Source organism: Platalea leucorodia, assembly GCF_965183815.1.
Source record: "Platalea leucorodia genome assembly, chromosome: 5".
Lineage (NCBI taxonomy): Eukaryota > Metazoa > Chordata > Aves > Pelecaniformes > Threskiornithidae > Platalea > Platalea leucorodia.
Window position 1 is genome coordinate 39,183,062 of NC_138827.1, and position 17,221 is coordinate 39,200,282.

At 34.1% G+C, this 17,221-nt stretch overlaps 1 protein-coding gene across 1 annotated transcript in view; it reads right to left on the minus strand.

Moving 5' to 3' along the window:
• HFM1 (helicase for meiosis 1) overlaps window positions 1-17,221 on the minus strand; it is a gene marked incomplete at both ends in the record, with an annotated part of 39,285 nt that overhangs the window by 6,816 nt on the left and 15,248 nt on the right. Inside the window, 14 exon segments of the mRNA XM_082314515.1 lie at window positions 1,194-1,297; window positions 2,011-2,168; window positions 3,194-3,277; window positions 4,240-4,325; window positions 7,250-7,381; window positions 7,468-7,565; window positions 7,780-7,827; window positions 7,918-8,024; window positions 8,779-8,870; window positions 9,492-9,572; window positions 12,449-12,496; window positions 13,416-13,549; window positions 14,355-14,449; window positions 15,934-16,079. Of these exon segments, the coding sequence (XP_082170641.1) occupies window positions 1,194-1,297; window positions 2,011-2,168; window positions 3,194-3,277; window positions 4,240-4,325; window positions 7,250-7,381; window positions 7,468-7,565; window positions 7,780-7,827; window positions 7,918-8,024; window positions 8,779-8,870; window positions 9,492-9,572; window positions 12,449-12,496; window positions 13,416-13,549; window positions 14,355-14,449; window positions 15,934-16,079 (1,413 nt within the window).

Below are 17,221 nucleotides of genomic sequence, written 5' to 3' on the forward strand. Positions count from 1 at the left end.
AAAATTGTACTTCAGTCTGTGTTACAGGAGTATCAGCAGCTCTGTACTGGCAAAGGTGTAAAATAAGTATGTTGATAGTACTTTTGAAGTTGAATCCTAATAATAGTTCTAGTTCTAATTAAACCAAGACTCATATGAGACCATGAGAGACACCATTTGTAAAAAGAGTATTTTTTTCTTTTATTAGGCAAATATTGCTGGAAAAGCAGACAGGGTTTTAAAAATGAGAGGTTTCCTTCATGTCTGAAACAGAAGCAGACTTGAAAACAAGCAGAGACTAGGAAGACTTGCTTTTAGTCCAACTTCACTGTTACCAATTTCAGAGAAATTAACTATTGTGTTGAATTTTACTGAACTCTGTACAACTTGTAGATAGCCAAGTAGTAATAAATGGACATTTTTCCCCTCATCTCTGTTTGGTTAGAAAAGCCTCCTTTTTCCTGAGCCACAGGTTTAGCCATAGGAATACAGATCATTCCAGGCTTGATTATTGCAATAGTCTCAATATTCAATGATTATAATGGAAGCACCAAATATACTTCAGTTAATCTAGCACACGGCAATCTTCTTTACAGGTGGGGCATGATGACAGAATTTAATGCAGCCAGTTTATTTTTAAAGTGTATTTCAAAGTTCTGTGTTTCAAGGTCATCACTGTCTTTTCATCTGCTGCTATCGTTCCAATTCTACGGAAATTGACACTGAGGGGACCAATGTTTAAATCTACATGTCAGGGCACAAAGTTTTCCACTGTCGAAATTTCTTGCTACTGAAGTGGAGATGAATCCCTATCTAGTATTTTTTTATCACAATGCAAAACCTAACCATTCACAAAGACAGCTCTTCCCAGCATAAATAACCTGTCAAGCTGATAGGTTATCCCTACTGAAAGTTAATTCAACTTGAAGGCAAAGGGCAAAAGAGAATCCTAATCCGTATCAACAGAGCAAAATACTATCACCTAGTAACAGTTTTGATGTTTCCCAGTTCACTAATATGCTAGTTAATGAAACAAACAGATACGTAATTAGGACTGTTAGGTAATACTCAACCCAGTAAAAAACATGTAATGGAATTTTGTTTCCAGATCAGTTCACTTTATTATATTTTTGGCTTGCTATAAAGAGTTTCAATAATTTATTCAAAATTCTTACGCAGTTGTTTTTAAATTAAAAGCATACCAATCAACCTACCATAATCAGAACTAATTAAATTTATACTAATGTCCTCCGATTTAAGAGCTCTTTTCACTTCGATTTTCTTCGTCCAATTTCCAGTTTTCAGCAGCACAGAATCCCTGTAATGTATCAGTAAAGTTTTGCTAGACATGGACAATGAAAACAACACTGTATACTATGGCATCTGGAAACAAGTGAAAGAGCCTTTATTTGGTCTTAGTTCTTGGATTTTGCTTGATAAGTGGCCTAAGAATAACCTTCCAATAATACATGATTTATGGTCATAAGAGAGCCAGGATCCTGCAGATCAGTTTCAGTTCTGCCAAAAGTGCCAGACTTTGGCCAGAACTCACATGAAGGTCATGCAGTTGGAAAAGATTTTGTTTCTCTTTTCCCATTTGCTCCGAGCATATCTTAGGCAACTGGAGAATGTAATTCCATCTCTGAGTGAAAAGCAATTTTGACATGTGATATAATTAAAGAAATATAGCTAATAACAGTACGTAACAACTTGAGAACGTATCTTTTTAATAGGTATTTTACTTGGTTTATATTTATGTGAGAATTATTATGACTTCCATAATATGACATCAGTGTTATACAGATATTTACACATACTCTGTACTGACAAGCACACTGGCATGTTTTGGGGGTTTTTGAATCTTCTGCAGCGTTTTAAATTACAACAGTGACTAGAAAACGGTGCAGGATGAAGAATAATTTTGTACCGTTTGGCATCAGTAGAAAGTATTGCAAAAACTGTAAGTCACAGAAAGGATTAAAAGCCAACACCCTTAAAAGATGCAAGGCAAAAAAACCTGATCATACATACATAATTTTCTGATTAAAAATGACTTGGTTGTCAGCATCTCCTATGACCAATGTAACATAGTGAAAGTCTGTCGCTGTTCTCTTTGTCTGTAGCTGCTCATAGTTTGTTAATTTGATGGTTACTAAGATTTCAGCCAATGTATCACTGTATTTTGGAAGCTAGGAAAAAATGATATAGAAGAAGACATAACTGCTAAAATATGCAAAGTAAAATATATGCCATTCCATAGATTTTTAACTGTTGATACAAGCACAAAAGCTCAATTCAAGCAATTTCAGTTTGTGGTACAATTTTTATTTGTTGTTCTGAGACACTATTATACAGTACTAACTTGCCCATAGCTGAATATCCAAATTTGGTTGAGAATAAAAGACAATCTACATTAAGCCCCTGAAAAATCCTCCTCTGTTCAATGCAAAGAGAAAGATGCAAGAAGAAAACTAGGTATATTTTGTCATCCCAACATTCCTCTGCAAGATATTTATAATTGTTAAATCTTTCTTCTGAGAATAACTTTACTCATCGGGTATTATGTGAAATGAAAAACTAAAATAGAACCGATTGTATTTCACACATTTATTGAGTTTTTAACTTCAAAGGTGTCTTCATTTGTACCAACTTCACAAGACGCTTTAAGGCTATTTCTCAAATTTTGCATTTCAGAATGGTAGAGTGGCTATGTGACCTGTCTAAAGCCAAAATGCATATCAGAACCTCAAAGCTCTTGATTGCACATGGAACCGCACCCTTCCTTTGAAAGGGTACCAGCTAGGCTAATGTAATAATTTACTGCTTGTCTATATTCCTAAATGTGATGTAGAAAATAAACATGAGTTAATGCTTCTTCAGTAAGTTTTATATGGAATTTTTTTTCTCTAGGGTTTATTTATATTCAAGATAGAAGAGACCTCTCAGACTCACATATAATGCTAGAATATGGAATACACTGGTTTGCATCTGTAACAAAATGCTATGAGAGAGAGACACCAATGTGTTATAGGGAACATCTATTCCAAGGCTCTCCTATGATATTTAAGAGTTTGATTATACATGCTAAGGTGGAAGGAGGCCACAATATTGTGTAATCTTCTATCATCAAAGGCTCAAAATTTCTTTAGGTCAGTATCTGCTCTTTCATTTAATAATATTAGCATAAAGACATAAAATAAACAAAAGCATTTACCTGTTCAATGTTAAGTTCGTATTTTGGAAGGTGCAAAACAGATTCTTTTATCTGGTTTCCAAAAGGAGGATGTCTGTTTAAAATCTGCAAAGGTTTAATTTCATTTCTGATACATTCAGCTGATCAGAGATGCCAACAGAAATGTAAATCCAAGGAATCAAAGTCACCAGAGTAATTATGCTATCAACAAAAGCCCTTATCACTCCTGGTTGTCTACTGTCAGTCATGCCCAGAATAGTAACATAACCAAAAGAAAATTCCAATACTTTTTCATGTTGCCACCACTCCTGTTCAGGTAACAGCCAATGAACTAGCCAATGACCTCAAAACCTGACTACTCAGGTTTTATATGAGATGACTCTTCTCTGTTGCCCTAGCTTTAGTCAAAACAAAACAAATGACAGGAAAACTGCAAAAGGGGGCAGAAGAGAGAAATCAAATTCCTAAAGCCAAAACAGAAAAACCGAAGTAAGACTGATTTCCTTTAGAAATCTGTTATATCTTCCAGAACACTGGAAAAACAGCTTCCTCAGAAAAGAAGCCAAGAGCCAAAGAACTTGTCCTGGGGTAAAATCTAACTTCCCTAAAATAAGAAGTGCTTTATAGGTGATTCAGAAGAATTTTATTCTATGACTATCTTTAACTAAAACTAGCAATAATGGAAATTCAGGATTCTCATCATTACCATACATGAAGAGAAACTGTAAATACATATTCCTTTTATATTTTTTCTAACACTCCTAAAAGGGAAATGCATATTGTCCTTTGTTTCAAACCATGTTGATGATTAAATTCTACATATTTAGGCTTTCCAAAACCAGCCAAATCAGTGAAATCATCCACATTAAATTTGCTAGAACAAAACTTCATACAGTAGTCACATTTTTTTTTTAAATTCGCTAGTATAAATGAATAAACCACTTAAAGCACTCAATCTTGCTGACAATCATACAGATATATATTAACCATACCGCTTTTCCTGGTAACAGTATTCATACTCAATATTTTCCTTATCATATTTAGCTGCGTACAAAATAATAAATTACCAATTCAAGTTCCCTTGCATTTGTGTCTTCTATTTTTTTAAATGATGTCAGCCCAGCATTTACCATAGCATTTGACAGTGATACACCTGTGAAAAATTTAAGTTTTATGCTGTTAAATGACAATCGCTAATCTCAAATTATTCTCAACAACTGCATTATAGCAGGTAAAACGGAAGCAGAAATAATTTTATAGTATGTTTGTCCCATCTTTTTGCCCAGCAAATCACTAAATTTCTTTTCAGTTGATTAAATATTTTAGTATTATTTAATTTCACTTATCCATTAGTAAAGAGAAAAAGAAATGCAATACAAATCAAACATGAAAACATTCAATATTTCAATACTGTCAATTTTTAGTTACATTTTCTAGAGTAAAACAGATTTTAGATCATTTTCTACAAGAGTCAAGAAACGTGTTCTGCAAATATATGATGGAAAAAAGCATGTCACACAGCGTTCATTGTCTCAGAAATTTTTACCCTATCCAAGGAATTATTTAACTATGTTAAAGTCATAAGGATCTCAATGTTTTTGAGCAAGCTAATAATGAAATTAACTAAAAAAAAAATATTTATTACAATCTCCTAGGAGTCTTTGCAGATTTAGCAAAAACTTTTCCCATGGCTTTATCTGGCACAAAAGCAGACTGGCAGAGAATTCTACATACAATCTTATTCCTTTTCATGATTCCCAGTTCTTTCAAACTTACAGTGAGATTTAGAGTCATCACAGCATATGAAAAGGCATTTCCCTTACCTGGAACTACAGCCTACTACAATAACTGCAATAACTTTAGGTAAAAGATAGTACCAAGTACTTAGAATGAATATGTGGATTCTTCATATATAATTCTGGAGAAACAGTAAGAGAGATCTGAAAATTAAGTGGGAAACCTCTCAAGCGAGTCTTAGGTTGCTTCTTGGAAGACGTTACAGCAATCTTATAAGAAAAGACTCATTTCAACTGAAGAATTTAATGATTTAGAGAAACAGAAGACCTTTCATCCTTTTATGTACATTTGAACGCCTTCTGGGTCTGACTTAGGGAAAGCATCTTCTACCACCTCCCCTCTCCTTTGCAGAAGCTCTGCAAACAGGCTGAGGACTCTCACTTATTACTTCTGCAGCTACTTCAGTTACAGCTGTTGCCTTGTTTCTTTATAAGTGAAGTTGATGACTAGTTCTTTTGTCATAATTCCTAAAATGGCAGAAGGGTTTCCACCAGTGAAGAAAATACGACATATAAATAAGACTTTTTCTCCTTATCTATTTCTGAGCAAGAAAAAAATGGAGGTGGAAATCAAACTCAACAAGTCATAAAGGTGATAAAATCCTGTCCAGCAACTGATCATTATCCTGTTTGTCAGAACAAGCATACAGAAATTAAGCATATCATACAGCAACAGGAGGGAGCATCATTATTGGACAAGAGTAACAAATTGAGATAGTTGTAGAAATGCAGTAAGAATTCAACTGAATCCTCAATCTCAGTAAGGCCAAATGTCAGTTAAAGAACAGTCACTCTCATAAAGGAAATACTGATTACTAAGGCTTGTTTAAGATTTAAAAAAAAACAAAAACAAAAACAAAACATACTGAGATAAGAGTTTAAAAATTAGGGATTTCTGCATATGTTACATGGCATCAGTAAATTTCTCTGAGCTCAAACAATTCACTTAACTTCAGAAAGACATAGAATAGGCTTAGCAGCCGTAGCACGACAGAGGTCAAGAATGAGACATCATAATATAGGCATCAATTCAATATTTGATTCAGGAAAAGAGGGTGCACTGTCAGCAGACGGTTCAAAGGAAGCCTGTGAGCAGAACAAATGGAACTCTGAAAGTTAGCAATTCTTTGTAACGTATGCTGCAAGAGCAATGATGGCATGGGGAAAAAAAAAAAACCAAAAAAAGGAAAACAGGACAGAGATGTGTATATATAGCACTTCTATTATTACTTTATTCTATTGAATATAGTGTACAGGAAAGGATTTGTCTACACTGCAAGTGCCATGTTTATTCCACCCATCCTAACTCCCTAGAAATGCTGAACATGAGGCAGACTCCTCAGATGACTGTGTGCACATCGGCACAGATCCAGAAGTAGTGGAAACGGGTTCCCACCGCGCTGTAGTGTGCTGCGCACAAGCTAACAAGCCCTGTGCCTTGCTTTGAACCCACATGAATGAAGCAATACAGCTTCTGCACCTGAGCTGGCAGGGCTGTAACGTAACATACCATATGGATCTTCTGGCTTAGCTATTCTCTCATTTGCAGATCTCTGTACTACACTGTTCTGTACAGAGTAGATGCGTCTTTAAAGAAGAAATACAGAGAACACTGCAGTGAACCCTGAAAGCATGAAGTTATGATAAGACCAGGCATCAAAGCAGGAAGCTATACCATTACCTCAAACAAGTATAACTACATTTTTGTAATACAGAGGACTCCCAAAGTTTCTGAACTCCTTTCCAAATAATTATGACAAGTCTGTACTTCCAGCCAGAAGTTCATCCAGTAACAGGATACAGTGGTAGGAAGATTATTAGAAACTTGTGATCCTCATGTGTATAAGAACCTCATGCATGGTAAATTTATTTCTATTTCATGATTCCTATCCATGTCAATGCAAATTAAAGGGCTTTCACGCATATGAGTAACAGGACCTACAGTGACAGCTGTCTGGACAGGAAGGCATAGCCTAGTCAGAGGTATGCAATCACACAAATATGGAATATGCCCAAGATACAGAGATGAACATTAAGAAAAAAGAACAACTCTGAAATACTTTGAAAGCCTGAAGAGAATTACTAAACGGATTACTTTTATCACGACAGACTGTTCTGACAACTGCGGTACTCAATTGTGGCAAATAAGGATTGCCACAATTTGTGGCAAATGAGGAGACTCATTTAATTATGTCACCAGACACCCCAGAAATTAGCAGGCTAATTATGAGTTCTGATTCTGTATCAGATTAAACCTTTATAATTTCTGACGAGTACCTACCAATTTTTTCCAACTGTTTAGACACATGAAGTGAATTTTCCCAAAGTTTGCACCTGAAACACTTTGCTAGAATCAAAGAGTTTAATAAAGCAGAAAAGTTGTTCTTACGCGATGCCAGAAAGTCAGATAACCCTGTAAAAATAAGATTGACTTGTATTACTCAAATAAAACGTAGCTTATTATTATATGTACCAAAAAAGGATTAAATTTTACCATACATCTAGTAACTCTTAAGCCATTTCTAAATATTCTGCCAGTATCTTGTGTCAAAGTAAAATCTTGAATAGGAATGCATCCTAGCTGAGCCTGAATAAGACTGGAAAAAAAATTTTTTTTGGTACATAAGCCATACTGTAAGCAAAGTATAACAAGATAAAAGTTTCTACTGGAAAACAAAAGAAAATTCAGAATAGAAACAATGAAATGCAAGATCTGGTCCTCTATAAAACTGTACAAATTTTAGCAGGGACTTCAACAGCCATAAAATAACAGCTTTTCAATAAAAAGTAACAACACAACATAATATTTACCAGTTTATTTTCATTTCTCTTGTTTTTATCTTCCCCTCCATCGGAAACCTATGCATGAAAATATACATACTTTCTGCTACTCATTTTATTTATTGCTAAAAAGATACTTTCCTTTTTCAATGTATTTATTTTTTATACCTGATAGTTATTTTGTCCTTGTCTTTATTCAAGGCGTTCAGTATTTTCTTTTCATTTGTTCTTAACTTGACATCCAGAAATTCTGTGCAGTTGGAGATCATTGCAATCTGTAACAATTTAACTTTTTTATTATTTTTTTCTTTGGTATTTCTTTCTAATACTGACCAACGTTCTTCCTATAAAGGCTATTATATAACAAAAGGGGAAGACTTTTCTTTCAGTTTTTAGGTTACTGTTCCACTTGAAATTATCCAAAATCAACCACACTGCTAACACTTTATGACATACAAGGCAAATAGCAAAAACTATTTGTATCTGTTATGCATTTCACTTCACTTTCTTCATACTTTAGTAACAAAGGTAGCCATAGGAGAACAGGCATTCTGGTTTTTCATGGCCAATCTGTTCTACTGTAGTATTTGCTTGAAAACAAAAGGTCTTTTGTGACTTAACAGTAGCAATGACAACCTGTTATCTGACAGAGGAAAACGATTTATAACAGAAAGACAGTAACATTCCTTTAAATGTAAAATCTGCTCTGCATGCAGCTAGGTTTTGCAATAAAAAATAACTACTAAACCACAAAACAATACAGTGTTTAATACATAACAGAACAGCTTCAGCAACTTTATATCTTCATAAGCAAGGTTAGCGAGGGGAGAAAACAGTTGGAAATCAAAAGATCTCAGAGTACAAAGCCTCAGAAATACTCTATATGGGATTTATTTAGATGTATTCCCTAAAACTTTATATAAACAAAGCCTGAGCTTTTTAAAAGAAATAAACACTTCCGCTTCTTATCTTTGATTCTGTTTAAAATCAATTGAACATATGTAAATTTTCTTTAAAAAGTTAAATTACCAAGTCATTTAAAGTCTCTGTTCCCTTAATTGTGAAAAATTGTTTCACTGTATCAAATGCAATATAATACCACGCCATTAATCTTCCAGTCTCTGTAAAAGAAGAATATGCCTTAAAAATAAATACGCCAAATATTTTTTAATGTATTTTTTTTAAGTCACAAAATTTAATTAATTTTATTACAGGGCTCTATGAGATTTACCACCACTGACTCAGTATGTTATTGCCCCCAGCCGTCTGATGGATATTACTGACCCCATCACTGAGTGGCAGAAAGAAATATGCGCCAGTTACAGTTTTCTCCAATGGAGATGAATTCACACTAATATACCAGACTGAACTGTGGTTGCTGAGAAGCCAGCCACCTCTATGAGAGTATTGTAGAGAAGACCAGGTATTAATAAACCCTGTCCTTCATTGCACTGTGTCACATCCAATTAGCCTGTGATAATGTTCTATTATTTTCTCCTAATCTGCAACAAAATTTCCAGCAACAAGAGAAGATCTCTTCATGGATCAACATTAAGAGAACGAACTTCCATGATTTGTTAAAGAAACTTGCTCATGTATTCTAGTCAAACAATTTCTCAGATTCTACTCTCTACTACATTTGTGTACTCCTACTAACGGCTCACAAGAAGAGTTGTGACCCTTTGTAGTTCACTATTATCTCAACATCACTTCCGAAAATGAATATTTTAAAAAAGTGTTACCTGTTGGTTTGAAATTATTTGTTTCATCCATCCCGATCAAATCAAAAGATGATAAATCATTTAAGTTCTTCAAACACAGTTCTGTCAACAATTTGAAAATATATGTATTTTTAGTACATACAGAAAAACTTACCTATGTACAAATCAGAAACATCATCATCAAATTGCAATGAATGTATACCAAAGTAATTCCACTGAACTCAAGTAAAGGTTTTAGAATATCATCCTGCTTCCACTAAAGTTGGTGCGTATCTTCTGCCTGGGGAAATCTCACTCAAAGATATTCAATACAGGACAACCCAACTCTTTTTCAGTAAAGCAAAAGTAGCAAAGTAAAAGAAACTAGATGCATGGAATGTAGGCTGCCATATTCAATCCTGAGTGACAGACCAGACAGCCCACAGTAGTTACACAAAAGATTTCTGCTAGAGTGTTAACACTTAAATGGTTGAAATTTCACATATCCACAGGTATTTATGAATCCTTCATCAGAAATTTTCATACTGTATCAGGTGCATTTGCATTTACTTCACTAAACCTATTTGGTCAGATATCTGCATGAGGATGACCGAAGTGTTCTGCTTTTCTCTCTTTCAAAACTAAGGTAATTAAAAGGCAAAACTTACATTAATACAATGTTCAGAATTTAAAAGTAAGTTGGGAAAGCACTCAAAGTGATAGTTCCCATAGCAACCAGAAATCATTCACGTTTTCATACATTTCACGTGCAATAACTAACTATATACATTACTACAAAACGTTTCATGTGTGTAGGGAAAAGGAGCTAGTTTATCCAAGAACTTTAAAAAGAGGCTGTTTTTAAGATCAGAGCACTTCCAGGATATATAATCCACACCTAAAAAGCATTTGTAAGTAAGTGAAGCCTTCTACCCTAGCACTGTCTGTAGAGGCGATTTCAAACCATGCCTTCTCCCATAAAGGCTTATTTAGATAATAACATGCTTCATTCCCTCCACTCCTTTCAGCCTACATTCCAAAAATAGAAATGTCCTGATCTAAAAGACAGGAAAAGGCAGAAAACAACTGAAAGAGCATATGAACTAGGTAACTTTTCTTTCTGATAACTACTCCTTTTTTTCCTATCTGCAAGTCACAGTCAATGTCTCTCATTTGGAGACTTCAAGCAGTAGCGTATACACTAAGTGTATTCCTGGAGATGGGTCCTCGAAACGCTTACACAATAAACAGCCTCAGCATAGTTCCACGAAGCCCAACATCAATCACAAATTTTTCTACAGAACTGTGTAAAATTTAATAAATGTTTAAGTGGAGTTCAAGGATTGGCTCTACTAATTTCAGGGCATGTATCAGTCTGTTTTCATGTACCAGGCCCTCCTCCAGATATTTAAGCTCCAAATGGTCTAGTTTACAAATATACAGAATTATGATGGACATGAGGACTTTCACTGAAGAGAGAAAACTTCCATTTGTAGATTTGCAGAATTCCATTTACAATCTTAGCAAGTAGTCTTTTATTCATAGACTTATTTTGGATCTACTAGAAAACTTACATTCAAATAAATAAAAAAAGAGTTGTAGACTATTTTCATATTTAAAGATGAGAGGTACTGATACCCAAACTATTTAGTCAGCTGTATGTTTTCTCATGGAACTGTAAATAACTAAAAAGCAGTATTTAAAAAAAATTCAATAACTGGGGTTTATTCAAGCCTTAGCAAAAAAAGCCCCTTAAAAGTAGTCTTCCAGTAATTTTTACAGTATTACAGGAAAAACATGGCGCTGCTGATTTTTTTTTTTTTTGGTATCTGTAAAGTTGGATGCCTCATTCTCACATTACTGCTCACCTGAAGAGCAAGTGCAATTTCTTAATTATGTGTTTATATTCTCTTAGCTCTTTGCTATTGTATTATGCATTTGCTATTCATAGGCAAATTTTAAAACTAAATTTGGAATTAAAATAGTAAAATAATTCTTAAGAGGATCTACTGAATCCATACATCTGAGATATGACTGATATCTTATGGAATGCTTAATGCACAGAAATCTTCGAAAAACTGCAAGTCTTCCCTTGACGCCCCTAAGCAAAATGAGTAATTCAGTCCATAAGGGCCAAGTTTCAGGTAACAAGCAAACCATCCACTAGAATGTGCATCTCCAATGCAAAATGTCATGGTCAGAGAGTGGAATTCTCAGATCATACCAGTCCAGATGTCTGAATAGCAAACTTATACAATATGAGTATTGTGACTTACCTGTACAAAAATACAGAATTTAAGATTAGCTCCTATCCTCCAGTTCTCTGAGTCCATCACTGGACAACATCTGCCACACTCTGGAGTTCTCTAAAATTCCTTTTTTTTTTTTTTTTTTTTTTTTTTTTTTTTACATTATTTATGCCTTTTTGAATGACCAATGTAAAAATATCAATCATTAAAAAGTAATGTGTTTTCTCTCTCCACCTGCTCTTTATTGCTGATGCCTAACATGCTATAATCATGCAATTCTAAACTGTTTCTGAACAAGGTGAGGATGTTTACATTTTACATCCTTTGTTTTCAAGGCTAGATTTATGATGAAGTGAAGATGACAATTTCTGAAAAGGGCTTTTTTGAAAGTATCGTAACAGAAATTAATGAAAGAAAATGAGATCAATCAAAGGAAAATTAGGAAGAATGACAAGCAATCAAAATTAAAGTGCTCTGTGTGCAGTTTTATTTCTGAGGATGTATATGGAGCTGAGGTAGATAATGGCATTTAATTTTTTTCCTCTATACAAGAAAACCTTTTCCACCAGTCAAAACGTACTGATAGTGTTTCAAAAGTATTAATAATTAAATAAAATCCATAGCACAACATAGTAAATTACATTTGTTCTGTGAATGGATCTATTGAAATTAATGGAGATATATAATAAACATGGATGAACCTACCCCAAAATGTAACATTTTACTGAAAAAAGCTTAAAAGCCACTTACCTTGTAATTTTGCTTCAATTCCAATTTTATCCAATCCAGATGAAAAACCTTCATGAAAAGACAAACGGCTTTTTAATCTAATAGAATGATATACCTCCTCCTCAATATCATTACCCATCAAAACTGATTTGCTGATTTTTGGGAGCCAGACAAATACCCCAAAGTGAAGAATTTGTAAATATATTTATTATACTAGGAACAAGGCAAAAGCCTACGTAGTGTAAGTATCTAAGTATCAACTAATGGCTGTTAGAACAGATATGCAAAGGTAAAAAGCCCCAGGTATTCCCCGATGCAAAATACCAGAGTCCTAAAAGTTGCAGAAATGTCAGTGAGCAACTTCACATGTAGTTTTCCTATTTTAGAATACAGGAAGCCACATAAATTGTAACACCCGTTCAAGTACCAGATGTACTATGTTCCAGTCCCATTTATAAATCCTTAAAAAAAAAATGTCTCCAGCAAGTGCCCAATGACTTCATAATCAGGTGTAGAGCCAGTGGACAGGAACAAAGATATGGTCAGGGCTGGGGACTGAGAGGCTGTTCTGGACAAGACAAACTGAAGATACCAGCATTAAGATTACTGAAACCTTCTTTCAGAAAAGCTATGAAATATTAAACAATTTTTTTTTTCTTAGCAGCAGATTACATATTCAGTGCAGGAAAGTACATTATGGCTTGATACTGCATTAATACATAGTCCAGTGTATTAAGAATAAAAGAAATAGATTATGAAGGTGTAAATGTCTTCTTCATAGTTTTTAAATATTATACCATGCTGAAACTCCTATTACTTATATTAAAGCAACTGAAACAGTTATTCCTAAAAATGTTACAGACCATATTACACATCTTGTTTTCAACTCCTTATGAAATAATAGTCCATAAGAAAACAAAAGAAACAAATAATATGGATCTAACACATCCTAGTGTCATAATTTAGATCAATTAAGGAAACAACAAACCGTAATGAGTTGGATTTTTTAAGGCTCTAATGTACAAGAATGTTGATCGTATCCATTCCAAAGCTACAGTGACATCAGTGACAGTATGTAGCACTATTTCTGCATTTAAGTGCTCAACAAGATGCCTGTGCAAGCTAGCAAAAAAAGAAAAAAAAAATGGTAAGTACATTTACCAATTATTAGTATAAAAAGTGCTAAAACTATTTTTTGGAAAACAAAACAAACCCCTCCCCCAAACCACATAATTTTCTTTTCTTTTTTTTTTTTTTTTTTGTTCACTTTAATCAGTGAAATCAATAGAAAACAGTAAAGAATATGTAAATAATCAACAATGTAATTTGTTTGTTATGGCTTAATGTCCAGCAAGCAAAAATAAAAAAACTCTGTCAACTGTGAAGTTTCACAATTATTTAGAAAAAAAAGCTACATACATTTAAAAGTTACAGCACAGTGTTGATATTTTTAATATATTTGAAAAATTAAACCTTAATAAAATTACATAAGCAAAATTTCCTGGTTTACCCTTTAATGTCTCAACTTTCCTACATATTTCTCTTAATATTCTGTTCATATCAAGTGAATTCTGTAGTCTGGTATTTTCCAGTCTCTATCATCTAAAAACTCAGAGACACGATCTAGGTTCAATTCTTGCTTTTTGTCTCTGCAATATGTACTATTTCAGTTTCTTCAGTTTTCCAGCAGGAATCTGCAACTATTTTTTTCTCTGTTAAGTTTAAGATGTTCTAAGGATGTTTTTAGCTGATAAAACAGAGGCTGTTAATTTCTGAATAGCTTGATTTCATTTTCCTTAAATTTTTCTTAGATTTCTTCTAAATAGACCAAAACCAACCCCCAAAACCCACCTGAAACAACACATTCTGTAGAAACTATGAAACATTGCTACCATCTATATAGTCTTATAAAAAAATACTTAGTTACCTGCTCTCTATTATATCAGCACCATTTAACATCTGTATATACTTCTCCCTTGTACTCCAACGAGTCATAATAACTGCTGTAGCTGTAGTGTCAAACTGAAAAATAAAACCACAAACAAAAACTGCTCTCTAGCTCTTAGCAAAAAAATTCCAGGTCAGTATGCATCACATATCTGCTGAAACGATTAAAACTGTAAAGTCCTTGTTGAAATGGCTGTTGAATGCCAAGGCCTCTCTAACTTAAAGCCAAGTTCTAACTCATTTGGGCAGCGAGCAGGACTCGGGATTCCAGCCATTGCTGGCAGGCAGGTCAGCGCATATGTACATATAACAGACACACATCAAGAAACAACACAAATGTGAACCGTTATTGACCTCCTTACAAGGTCCACAGCTAAGGAAAGGATTCCCAGTCACAACCACAGAAAATAATTCACTGACACAAATTCTCATCAGAAATCCCCAAACGTTAGAAAGTCTTGAATGAACAGTCAAGCCTTTTACAGTCATTTCTTATAATCTTCATCATCTACTCTCAAGCCACCTCACTTAGATTATTTTGTTTTGCAATGGAAACAATACTGTTGTTTTTTGTATGATAAAGTTTCCCGACTTCTGTGTTTTTTAGATCAGGTTAGTGTATGTAATACTGAAAGGCAGATCCTGGTAAACATTTCAGATCTTGACTCAGAAAGTTAAAAGTGGCTTAGCATTCTGAGTCACAACTTTAAAAATCTTACTGAATTACAATCTCTAGTAAAAAACAAAAAAAAACAAAACCAAAACAGTTAAAGTTAGGAATACAGGAATTTCCATACTAGTTTAGATCTTAGGTCCAGATAAAATACTGTCATGTACACAACACACCAGAGTGGCTAATATAGGCAGCGTCTGGAGACAAATGTGGGGTAAGCTATTTCCTGTATTAGGCTTTATCTGTATTTCTAAAAATTAAAAGACTTAAAAGCATAAGATTTAACATAAATGATTTGGAGACTTTCAAGAGGTATAACTAAAATAACCATTTTTAAATTCTGCCCTCCCCTCCCCCTTTTTACAACCAAATCAACATCTAAACCCTTTCTAAAACACAGCATCCTTAGCATCAGCAACCTCTTGTGGAAGCAAAATGAATTATAGCTTTTTGAAGGCAGTGTTTCTGACCCTCTCCCTCTACCCCACTTCTAACTTAATTAGATGTTTTCTTGTTCTGATGTTACGAGAACAAAAGCACATTGCTCTCTATACTATTCAATATTCGAGAATTTTTAAACATGCAATTTATAAATTGCTTGCCAGCTTTCTACTTTTTCTCTAATCCCCATTCATTGTGTAACCCAAATGTAATCTTTAGATCTTCTCCCACAGCAAGGTGAAGCAGCACTTTTTAGTGGACAATACAAAAGCAAACAGATTTCTTTCTCAATTAAGAAGTTACTCAGGAGTAATTTAACCATTAATAACAATCCTTTAAAAAACAAATGCCACAGTAAAATTGTTGGCATTGTAGTTTCTTCGCCAAGAATAGTTTCTACTGATCCGCCTATAGACAGCGTCAATATAATATAACATTAACTTACTTGAGGCCTTCCTGCTCTCCCAATCATTTGCAGAATATCAGTTTCACTGTACTCTTGGAACACTCCTCCAGCATAGTGCATTGTGGATTTTATAACCACCAGGTGTGCAGGCAGATTGACTCCCATAGCTAAGGTGCTAGTAGTAACTACATCAGATTAAAGTATACTGATTGCAAGAGGAACACCATTGAAATGTCTGGCAGACATTAAATAAGCAGCAAGTAAGTGGCTAATTCTGATTCCTAAGAGCTCTTATCTTCTAGTGAAGTCAGTGGGCATTCTGCACCACAAAGAATTAGACGTAGATTACAGACATGTATTTGCATAACAATTTCCATGTGTCTTATCATCAGCATTCATTTATTATTGAGCATTCTTCAACAAATTACATCCCAGATATTTTACTTAAACATTCCTTAACATTTGGAAATAATACAGAATCCAATCCATCTTCAATGTAACACACACACACACGCTGAAGAAACATTATTCATATTTCTTTGTGGATAGATATTTGAATGAAGCCATGACTTCATCTTGCTTTGTAGTGATCAGTATCTTTAAGATATATATTTTTTTTAAGACATCAGTCATTACCACTGTTTGTATCCATGGTACCAAACCAGAATCACCACCAATACTATCACAGTACGTTACCAATATGCACTTTCACATGGAAAATACCAGTCAATTTGTGGCAAATTATCTCACACTCACATTTTTTAATTCACTTTCTCTAACAAATATATAGGGTGGCAGGAATTGAACATGAAAAGCCAGCTATACAGGCCAACTGATACAACTATTCCACTGGGAAAACAAAGTATTAATGAATTTTCCAATTCTTTTTCAAAATGAAAGGAGAACTAAAATTAATAATTATAGGTACATCAGGAAAGAAGAATCCAATCTATACTAAAGGCATAACCGTACCATCTTGTGAGAGTATTATTGTTTTTCATATTGTGATGGTATGCAAACTGGGAAATTTGTCAAAGCAAAACGACTTAACCATAAAAAATTTGCAAAGAAAGGTTATTTACCAGTGCAATGAGATCTTCAGTCCATGTATGCGTGTGTATATACATATACCCACACACACATACACACACACGACACTGTGAGTATACGTACACCCTGTTTCAAGACTAAAGAATTTTTCTCTTTTGCAATATCTGTGAGAGATGTGTTAAAACTCCACTCCCCATCATGCTCACAGACATATAAAGTAGAATATGCTGCATACTCTTTCAGTTTCCCCTCAGTTGTAGAAATGTAATTCTAGTAT